This window comes from Setaria italica, chromosome IX (assembly GCF_000263155.2).
Source record: "Setaria italica strain Yugu1 chromosome IX, Setaria_italica_v2.0, whole genome shotgun sequence".
Classification (NCBI taxonomy): Eukaryota; Viridiplantae; Streptophyta; class Magnoliopsida; order Poales; family Poaceae; genus Setaria; species Setaria italica.
Genome location: NC_028458.1, coordinates 5,540,416 through 5,550,788, shown reverse-complemented (window position 1 = coordinate 5,550,788; position 10,373 = coordinate 5,540,416). Strand labels below are relative to the sequence as shown.

General features: G+C 45.9%; 3 protein-coding genes across 8 annotated transcripts in view; 2 read left to right on the top strand and 1 right to left on the bottom strand.

The window, feature by feature from the left end:
• The first annotated feature begins 822 nt into the window (after positions 1–822).
• On the top strand, positions 823–4,825 carry LOC101767834 (binding partner of ACD11 1). The gene is made up of 8 exons (XM_014804606.2): positions 823–1,075; positions 1,207–1,328; positions 1,467–1,545; positions 2,548–2,622; positions 2,716–2,784; positions 3,236–3,570; positions 3,706–3,829; positions 4,449–4,825. Exons 1-8 carry the CDS (start codon positions 1,070–1,072, stop codon positions 4,467–4,469), a joined length of 831 nt encoding a protein of 276 aa, XP_014660092.1. The 5' UTR covers positions 823–1,069; the 3' UTR covers positions 4,470–4,825.
• Positions 4,826–4,986: 161 nt separating this feature from the next.
• Positions 4,987–7,487, top strand: LOC106804108 (putative ammonium transporter 4 member 1). 2 transcript variants are annotated; one of them, XM_022823271.1, is made up of 2 exons: positions 4,987–6,266; positions 6,352–7,487. In XM_022823271.1, exons 1-2 carry the CDS (start codon positions 5,697–5,699, stop codon positions 7,177–7,179), a joined length of 1,398 nt encoding a protein of 465 aa, XP_022679006.1. In that variant the 5' UTR covers positions 4,987–5,696; the 3' UTR covers positions 7,180–7,487. The 2 variants fall into 2 exon arrangements, with proteins under 2 accessions (XP_022679006.1, XP_014661249.1); XM_014805763.2 differs by having other exon boundaries at positions 6,325–7,487.
• Positions 7,488–7,849: 362 nt separating this feature from the next.
• Positions 7,850–10,373, bottom strand: part of LOC101768243 — a 6,222-nt gene continuing 3,698 nt past the window's right edge. For 4 of the 5 annotated variants that reach the window (XM_004981723.3, XM_022823272.1, XM_004981722.3 and 1 more), the window contains exons 4-5: positions 9,310–9,648; positions 7,906–8,530 (exon numbers count right to left, since the gene is read on the bottom strand). In XM_004981723.3, coding sequence (XP_004981780.1) covers positions 8,081–8,530; positions 9,310–9,645 — 786 coding nt within the window. In that variant the 5' untranslated portion in view covers positions 9,646–9,648 and the 3' untranslated portion in view covers positions 7,906–8,080. Of the gene's footprint in view, positions 8,531–9,309; positions 9,649–9,748; positions 9,981–10,066; positions 10,171–10,373 lie in introns of those variants that run through there. The other variant, XM_004981721.3, reaches the window with a different exon arrangement.

The window sequence follows — 10,373 nt, the reverse complement described above, 5'->3', positions numbered from 1 at the left end:
TCTTGGGCTATTCGGCTTTCTTCTTGATCGAGGAGGCCTTCTCCACGGATGGGCCCGTTTGACCAAAATCATCGGCGAGTGCTTCTTCTCTGAGCAGCTCAAAAACAACTCAACATCTCTATAGTTTTTGTCACCCGTGGTCTTAGGAAGCGGACCATTAGCTTAACTTAAAAAATTAATGGGGGGACTGTCAATACACAGAAGGAGCAAGCAGAGGAAACAATGATGCTCATGGTCTCATCATCATCTCATCTCACCTCATGGCAATGGTCAAAATAACACGAAGCTCGGGGGGTGGGTTGGGACCACCTCAGCGAGGGGCCACCCCACATGCTTTCATGCAAATGTACAAATCTTTTGGCACCATTCCGTCAGAAAGCGACCGGTGTGCCACATGACCCCGACCGAGCCGGCCCAGCCCAGCGGGCCTAACCACCACTGCATCCACCTAATCGCCGTCGTCCGTGACGCGGCACCCAAATCAAATCAACGGCCCCACAGCCCAGAATGAGATGGGCCCGCTTTACCCACTGATTGGCTGGGCCGGTCGCTGCCGAGTCATTACTTGGCACAGTTAATTGTCCATATTTAATTAATGCTTTCGTCGGAATAAAAAATAGTTTTACAGGTCAGGAGAGATGGCGCCGTCGCGAAGCAAACTCAGCAGCCAGCATGTCGCCCAAGTAAGACCCCATCGGGAGATTACTCTTCTGCCCCTGGACCCTCCGCGAGGCGATCCGCGCCTGGCGGGAGGGTAGAAGGGGTATTTGGGTAGATGATTAGGAAGGAGGGGATGGCTTCGTTTTCGTTTATTAATTTTCCTCGGCCACCGAGGCAGCGAACAGCTCAAGAAAAGTAGCAGCAGCAACCCGCGGCGGCGACGAGTAACCAACCGGACCACGCCATTGCCAATCGCCCGCCCGCCTACGAGCCCCTGCCTGCCTCGCGCCCTTGCCCGGCCGGCCACTGCGCCTTCCTCTCCTCGCGCTGCGCGGTTCTCTCGGGCAGCCCGGATTGGCGGGGTGGTTTCTTTGACCGCTTCTTCTGAGTTCTCTCTCGGCGCCGCGCTATGGAGGTGAGCGTCGTCTATTGGTTTTCTCGTTGGGCAGCGTCGGCGGCGAGCACCGGCTTGCGTTGGGGATTGGGGGGGGGGGGGGGTGTCGGTGATGGATTGTGATGGTTTCGCCCGGTCGGTTTCGCTTGCAGGAGATGGGGAAGAGGGTGGTGAGGACCGTCCGCGTGCGGAACATCTCAGATCTGGCGACGGAGCGGGAGGTGCGCGAGTTCTTCTCCTTTTCCGGCGACATCGAGCACGTCGACATCAGATTGTGAGCGCCTCTTGATTTCTTTCTTTCTTCTTCTTTTAGCCGCCTATCCTTTGATGTGTTACTAGCAGCTTTTCCGTTTCGGCTAGTAATTTGAACTGCATTACGATTTTTAGCCTCTTGTTGGTGGTTGCATTGCAGTGACGGAGTGGCGACGGGGAGGACGGCCTACGTCACATTCAAAGATCCCAAAGCCCTCGAGATTGCCCTTCTCCTATCGGTATGGCCTTGAGCATCTATTTCCTTGACATGTCTAGGAGATTTTTTTTCTGGTTATTTTGGATGTGGTGCTTTTAGAATTCGTATCCTGAATGATGTTGTGTGTGGGGACTGCCATTATGAATAGCGAAGTAGGTATATGTGTCTGTTAGCCTGTTACGTTTGGGGTTATACAGGTGCCGCAATAAGCCAAATTTTGTGTCGGTTGCGATCAATATCGTAGCATGTAGGGATGGAGGAAAAAAAGTTAAAGGTGTTTTGGTTCAGTGGTTTAAGCATGCATGACCTGTTCTGGTGTACGTATCAATTAGGAAGAAATAGACAATTTTCCATACAGGGTTTGGTTATTCACTCTGACCTCGTCTTAATAGACAATTTTCCATACAGGGTTTGGTTATTCACTCTGACCTCGTCTTAATTGGAGTTTGTCACAGAATCTGAGGATCCATGCACATGCAGAATTCTTGAATAGTAGTTTAATTATTTAAATTTCTTTGACCATAAGCCATGTGCTTCATGCACTGGCAATCGAATGATGTATGGGGATCCTCAGGTCATCTGTAAGATCCTTAGGAGGCCATCAAAGATTGATGAATAAGCAGAGAGAATAAAGATATTGAGTATTTTAATGCCTGCTTTAATCAGTCAGTATGTGAGCAACATAAATTATAATTTTACAATGCGATTCTTTGACTTTGTGAATCTGTTCCATGTAAGAAATAAGCATGCCAATTAACTATTTATTTCCAGCATGCATACAAGTCTGCATTTGTGCATCAATTGCAAAATGACAATCTAAATTTCAAATAGCCCTTGCTGCAGTGAAAAGCTCTTCCTGTTTGTGTGTTTTCTGAGTGAAATACAATAGTGTCTTCTTCTCTCTATTATGCATCTCATCATCTAGATTGATCTGCAGCATTATGAAACAAAGAAACACTGATTACATTTGTTTCTTTTCATGTTACCATGGAGCAATATCAAATATCATGTAATTTTTTTCCAGGGAGCAACAATTGTGGATCAAGTTGTGAACATAACCCCAGCTGAAGATTACATCTACATCCCTGTTACTGAACAGGTACACCATTGAGCTAACTTATGTTACATAAATGTAATTAATCTCTATTGGTCATTATTTTTCATAGAGATATCCATTTTGAAAATTATGCAGCAACTTTTGGTCAGTGAGGTGACAAGTACAAGTTCAGCTCCTAATGCGGAATTGGAGTATTCCCCAGAGGTACCTTTAATTCCAAATGCAATTTTTAAGTTTCTTCTCCCTTGTAGTTAGAATGTTAGATCATGAGCCTCCCATTAACCAGGGGCAGGGGCAAACTGAAAAAAAGTTTAATAGAGGGGTCTCTTGTAAGAAGTGGTTGTAGGGATGAGGCAGTGACCGAGTGTAAACATCTCACACTTTTTTACTGAATAGCGACTGCATATTTGAAACCAAAATAAATAAATAAACTGGAACCTATATATGCGTATATGTTATTTCAGATGTTTTATGGTACTTGCAAGGTACCCAGGGGGTGCCACCATTAAAAAATTATCAGCCGATGATTAACAGGTCTATTTTAGGTATTTTTAATGCAAAGCGTACTATCATCTTGTCTCATTATTTTTATACAATGTGTATTATACTGGCAGTTGTTATTTAACTAAAAGGTTCTTTTTGTGTTGCCGCATAGGCCAATGCCAGTCCCAATAGCCGTGTCTATGTGAGCAAGGCCCATGATGTCATGACAAATGTGATTGCAAGGGGTTCTGCAATTAGACAAGATGCTGTGAACAAGGCTAAAGCATTTGATGAGAAACATCAGTTGAGAGCTAATGCATCAGCAAGGATCAATTCCTTTGATAAACGTGTTGGCCTTTCAGAGAAGATAAACAATGGGATATCAGTTGTCAATGAAAAGGTGAAATCAGTAGACCAAAGGTTACATGTTTCGGACAAAACAATGGCTGCTTTGCTGGCTGCAGAGCGTAAGCTTAATGATACAGGCTCTGCTGTGAAAACCAACAGGTCTGTTCTCATCCTTGCTTTTGTTAATTAATCCTCAAAATATGGCTTAGAATGGACTAACATATCTTTTGTACCTTCATTATTACCAACATCCTTTATTTGCTAATTCCTTCGATTGTTTTCTCCAACTTACAGGTATGTGTCTGCTGGAACAAGCTGGCTGAATGGCGCTTTTAGCAAGGTCGCCAAGGCTGGTCATGTTGCTGGCTCAAGAACCAGAGAAAAGTTCCAATTAGCTGTGTCAAATCTAACAGCCAAAGTAAGTGATGATTGATAATTAAAACTGTGCTTGCTACTATGTAAATATATTAAGTAAAGCATGCCAAATAGCTTCAGACCGCAAACTTTGGTAGCTAAGCATCATTGTTTCACAATCATGGCTGATGTAGCACAATTTGTCCGATTCTTGGACTTTCACTTTGCCTGAAACATGATCACCGAACAGCTTATTTGAACGTAAGTAGTAGACCCAGTCCTGGTTCTTGATCACAATCACGAAACATCGCAGAGTCACTGACCTGTGACCTTGAGAACAAGCAATTAAGGTCAAAGTGGAAGTAACCAGATTTAGAGTGCTAGAACAGTTCGTCAGTTTTGGATATGCATGCTTTCCATATGTCATCTGAGAAAGATTTGCAAATTGTGAAGTTGCATGTCGCCTTTGGCTAATCCCATGGGCCATTACCACTGAATCACTGGTCAAGGAAGAAATCATATAACTCTAGGAACAAATTGCTTCTTGCATAGCCCATCCTGAGTTAATTGATATGCATCCCTTGGAAATATATTGAACTACTGTGCTCCATTTATGAAGCTTACTGCCTTACAGCTGTATATGATTTTCATACTTCTAAACACATTTTGTTTTCCTGAAATAGGGCCCTGCTGTTGTTGCTTGAGCTTGCTGTGCTGGTTATGTAAGCTCTTCTTCCCGAGGAAAATCTACTGGGAGTCCTTGAGCAAGCATCTCCCTTCATTGTGTGGACAGTGTGGAAAGTAACTGTGTGTTTCACCGTTGTCGTCCTTTTTTCCTTGGGTGCAGGCTTTTTAGTAAATCTTCTGAGGTTTGGTATATAGAGGTGCTCAGATTTTGGTATTTTAGAAACCCCATTCTTTTAGTGATGTTAAATTGATTATAGGTGATAGTGACATTCTATTGACTCAGTGTGGATTCTTGATCTCATTGATTACTATTCTTCTACGGTATTCCAAAACTGTTCAATGAGCTACGCAAATGGCCCAATTTGAAACTTAACTAGGAATTGGGATGCTTTTCGGTTCTGATGTTCTATTTGATTTTTGGCGTGCCATATGTTTGAACTATGCATTGACATGGGATTTCTGTCGAACTCCCCAGCTGTAAATAGAGAATGCTATGTAGGTTCGGCCCTAGTGACTTTTGTAGTGGAAGCTTATACGTTGTCTACATATGGCATGCAGCCATGCACCGATATGTTGTTGACCCAATCGAATGAGCATAATCAGCGAAATGGATGGCATCCATGAAGCCAAACTGGCAATCTTTCGTGATACAGTGGAATTAACGGGGATCAATTCGTATATGCTGATCTTCATAAGAAACTCCGCCATTTGCATACAGGACAACCTTGTGTGTTGAGATGATGTTAATCGCAGCTATTGCCTTCAGCCAGGCTTAACTTTTTCAGGGTAAGACTGCTTCAACCATTTGGTTCTTTGGTCCAGCAAACTGTGCCCTACGCACAGTTCTTACAAGGATGAATTATTTGCTGCCATTGCTAATTCAATACCAGATCGTTGTATAAAACACACACAGCCGGGATGCAAAAAACGCGGTCTTGAACAAGAGATCATGCGCTAATTGTGGCGAAATGGTGTCACTGCAGCAGTGAAAACCACCCAGAAAAGCGGACAGATTCAGCATCCAGCCAGCCACACAGCAGAATCTCGTCGTTCAAACTATCTGAAGAATCTGCACATCTCCCGCTCCGCCCTCGCAGACCTTTTCGCCCCTCAATTCCCATATAGCTCTCGCCCACCTTCCACTTGGCCTCTGTTGATTTCTCCCCTCCCCGTGGACACGGCGCGCGCGAGCACCCGTACACTAAACTCGCGCCACTGCGTTGTCTCGATCACCGGCCGTCGAGATGGCGACGGAGGCGGCGCCGGAGTGGCTCGACAAGGGAGACAACGCGTGGCAGCTGGCGGCGGCGACGCTGGTGGGGCTGCAGAGCGTGCCGGGGCTGGTCATCCTCTACGGCAGCATCGTCAAGAAGAAGTGGGCCGTGAACTCGGCCTTCATGGCGCTCTACGCCTTCGCCGCCACCTTCGTCTGCTGGTGCCTCTGGGCCTTCCGCATGTCCTTCGGCGACCGCCTCCTCCCCTTCGTCGGCCGCCCCGACCTCGCCGCGCTCGACCAGGCCTTCCTCACCCAGCAGGGCTTTGCCGGCGCCTACCCGGCCGCCACGCTCCTCTTCTTCCAGTTCGTCTTCGCCGCCATCACGCTCATCCTCGTCGCCGGCTCGCTCCTTGGCCGCATGAACTTCCGGGCCTGGATGCTGTTCGTGCCGCTCTGGCTCACCTTCTCTTACACCATCGGGGCGTTTAGCCTCTGGAGCCCCAACGGGTTCCTCTTCAAGGCCGGCGTCATGGACTTCGCCGGCGGGTACGTCATCCACCTCTCCTCTGGCATCGCCGGCTTCACCGCCGCCTACTGGGTACGCTCCTTACATCCTTGTACACACTTGAATGCCATGGCTATGCACGAGCTGGCAGCTTACAATCATCAATGGGCGGCGGCAGGTCGGTCCGAGGACGGCGAAGGATAGGGAGGCGTTCCCGCCTAACAACATCCTCCTGACGCTCGCCGGCGCCGGGCTGCTGTGGATGGGGTGGACGGGGTTCAACGGCGGCGCGCCGTACGCCGCCAACATCGACGCGTCGGTCGCCGTCGTGAACACACACTTCTGCACGGCCACCAGCCTCCTTGTCTGGCTCTGCCTCGACTGCCTCGTCTTCGGCCGCCCCTCCGTGATCGGCGCCGTCCAGGGCATGATCACCGGCCTCGTCTGCATCACCCCGGCCGCCGGGCTGGTCCAGGGCTGGGCGGCGATGCTCATGGGCGTCGCCTCCGGGAGCGTGCCATGGTGCACCATGATGGTGCTGCACAGGCGGAGCCGGCTCCTGAAGCGCGTCGACGACACGCTCGCCGTGCTCCACACCCACGGCGTCGCCGGCAGCCTCGGCGGCGTGCTGACGGGGGTCCTCGCGGAGCCGCGGCTCTGCCGCCTCTTCTTCGGCGACGACCCCCGGTACGTGGGCCTCGCGTACGCGGTGAAGGACGGCCGCGCCGCCGCGGGGCTCCGGCAGGTGGGCGTGCAGGTGGCCGGGATCGCCTTCGTCGCGGCGCTCAACGTCGGCGTGACGAGCGCGGTGTGCCTGGTCGTCCGGCTGCTCGTGCCGCTCCGGCTCGGCGAGGAGCAGCTGGCGGCCGGCGACGACGCGATCCACGGGGAGGACGCGTACGCGGTGTGGGGCGACGGCGAGACGTACGAGCAGTCGGTGCACGGGAACCAGGGGTACCCCATGACGGCCAATCCCGTGGCGTCCAAAGCCGACGAGATGATATGATCATTCCACGGTTCCAGCTCCCAAGTGTTGTTTGTATAGTTACGGGTAGTACTCGCTTCTTGAACTTAGGCGCTGTTGGTGGTGAAATGTTAAAGTGGATCGTTCCAAAATGCAATAGTAGTCGGTTTCTATCTTCTTGCCCCAGCATCTCTTTGTAGCATCAGTATTAGCACACTTATAATTCGGAACGAAGGGAGTAGTATGCGTTGAAGGTTGTACAGCGAAATTGTTGTAATTTTGTTGTCGCATCAGTGATTGAGTTGTAACGTAAACAAGAAAATATAAGTGAACAAAAATATGTACTATCTACGGAGCATTTTTACTGATCTTGCTTAGTGTTGGGCTTCCTGGATGGAGTGAACTGGCTGTTAGAATCAGGAATTCAGGATAGAAAAGCAATAGCTTGTATATTTTATGAATTAACATGTGAAATTCCTTTTAGGGCCCGTTTGTTAGGATGGAATTGAATCTCATTCTAAGAATCTCATTCTAGCAATTAGATTCAATAGGAATTAAATTCCATAGAATTAGATTCATTTCAATTTTCTTGTTTGGATGTACAAAGAAACTAATTCCTAGAATTAGATTCCAAATATTGTTTGGTTGATTAGAGAGGAAACTACTTCTTTGGAAAATATAGGTTAAATCTGATAGCTTCGAAATTCCTAGCTTAAAGATGAGTACTTAGCACTGTTTTCTCAGGAATTAAAGATGAGTACTTAGCACTGTTTTCAGACTAATACTTAGCACTGTTTTCGAAGAAAACCACATCATACACGAGTTACATACCTCCAGCTAGGAAAATACAGATAAAATACAAGATAATACTTTCAGATGAGCTACATATTATTACAAGTTCAATAGATATTATCCATCACTTGATATAGATGAACTAGTTTCTTCACTTGTTGAGCTGTTTTAGAAGCCACCTCTTCCTCATCCTCTCTGGAAGCGCCAACAGAGACTCGTACTTGCGTGCGTCACCGGTCAGGATATCAAATAGGTCCAACAAAGTGTCTTCATCCAATCCTTGTACTTCATTCAGTGTGTCTAGAATTTCTTTTGATGTTGGTCCTTTAGGGGCTTCCTCCTTTAGTGCTTCAGCAAACTTGTCTAGTTTTTCAGCCATCATAGAGGTAAAAGAGTCGCCTGACCGTTGCCTCTTTAAACTTCCTGAAGTTGCCGATGATGTGGGCTCTTTGTTACTAAGATCTTCCTTACTCATGTCTTTTGAGCTCTCAGCTGCAGTCCTTGCCGCTTCACCGGTAGCATGGTCTTTGCCAAACACCAAGCTGATTGAGTCCCAGTACAAGACAGTCTTGTGCCTATAACCAGAAGCTTCTTTGTTTTTCTACAAAAAAACAAATGGTTAACACATATATATCCAACTTCAAAGCAATAGCAAGGATACTAGACATGCATATATATTGTGCTCTAACAGTACTGAATAGGATTAACTATCCTGGTGCACGGCAGCCACAGCAGCAAATAGTTGAATAGGATTAACTAACATTACTGCAGCAAGGATAAGTGAGCTGTTTGGCTTTTTTTTTTGTATCAAGCAATACAAACAAACAATCAGTATAAATTGGAATTTATTTACTGCAAGGTACCCGGCAGCTACCAATTTGCTTCCCAGATATAAATGAAATATTTTTAACAAACAGTTCACTGCAGAACAAAACAGAGACCGAACTGAAGAGGATACAAGCTAAGTAAGAACAGAAAAAGAGATCAGCAAGCTGTAGTCAACATAGGAAATTGATAGACTCTTTGAGTAGCATACCTGATGAGAAGTTATGTCCTACACAGTAGCATTCAAATTGACATTCAGAAATGAACAGATGCATGTAGCAAAACAAAGTGTACATAGTCCTACTATCTCAGACTCTCACTTAAAACAAAGAGCACATGTATTGCATAATTACTTTTGCAATGACCTCATGCTCAGTGAAATACCTTCATGTCTCATATACACCAAGGTACCAAGTCAACTGCACAGTGCAAGAAACTATAGCAACAAATTGAACTATTTCCTGAACTATGCAAATACTGAGAAAGCAAGTTAGCAGTTTTCTTATTCTGCCAAATACTAAACAGATATTGAAATAAGTGGTTTTTGAAACTTACCGCCACATATTCTTCCCATACAGCATCACTATCAACAGATATTTTATTTTTGTTCCAATCCCAACCAAATCCACTTGATTCCAGCATACCATTGATGATAGTGTAGTGTTTGTCAAAGGTCTTGTTCCTCGCCATGATATTGTCTTTTGAGATATCCACATTACACTTTTCTCGGACATTCTTGATAGCAGTTGTATAGACATGAGACTTCCACCCATTCTGGCATCTGTCACCCTTGTTATAGTACTCCACAAATGTGTCAAGAAGAGCCTTGTCCATGTCATCATTCCAAGAAATGTAACCCCTGCCCGAGCCTGACTTCTTGCCCTTCTCCATATCCTACAGGAAAAATGTTCACAAAAGGTTATTAGTAAAATATTAGGAGCACTAAAATTTATCATACATTTTAAGCATGCATTGATGATAGAATTTATCATACATTGACCACGTCTTGCTTGGTAATCAGCAAACATTTGGTTAGCTTTGGTATCCCTAAAATTGCTCCATTCATTTGTTGATTGAACATTGGTAATCATACCCACTTCACTTTGAACTTCATGAGGTTCAAAAGATATTACTTGATCAACTTGGTGTATAAGTAAATCATCCATATCTCTCTGTCTATCAATTACAAAGTTGTGCAATATGCAGCAAGCATTAATGATCCTAATCTGCAAGAATTTAGTAGAAATGAGTTGCATGCTAGCTAGGGTCATTCAAAGATGAATTTCAAGCTAGGTTACTAACTACGGAATACCTGATTTTGCAAGTCAAAATATGAGTTGCTTCTTAGTATAGCCCACCTCATCTTCAATAGCCCAAATGTTCTCTCTATCACATTTCTAGCAGTTGAATGGCGCAATTGAATAGTTCTTTGGCAGTGGATGGGTTATGCCCTTGAGCAGCCCACTCATTCAAGTGGTAGCGAGTGGATCGATATGGAGCAAGAAAGCCCGGTCCATTGGTGTATCCCGCATCTACTAGATAGTATTTCCCACTTGGAATAACAATGCATCGTCCCGAGACATTGCATCACGTAGCACACGTGAATCTGAAGCTGATCC

Coding starts and splice junctions, on each gene's coding strand:
- LOC101767834 (XM_014804606.2), top strand. Junction 3,571..3,705: donor TCTGCTGTGAAAACCAACAG/GTCTGTTCTCAT, acceptor TCCAACTTACAG/GTATGTGTCTGCTGGAACAA. Junction 3,830..4,448: donor TGTCAAATCTAACAGCCAAA/GTAAGTGATGAT, acceptor TTCCTGAAATAG/GGCCCTGCTGTTGTTGCTTG.
- LOC106804108 (XM_014805763.2), top strand. CDS start 5,697: ATGGCGACGGAGGCGGCGCCGGAGTGGCTCGACAAGGGAGACAACGCG. Junction 6,267..6,324: donor GCTTCACCGCCGCCTACTGG/GTACGCTCCTTA, acceptor ACGAGCTGGCAG/CTTACAATCATCAATGGGCG.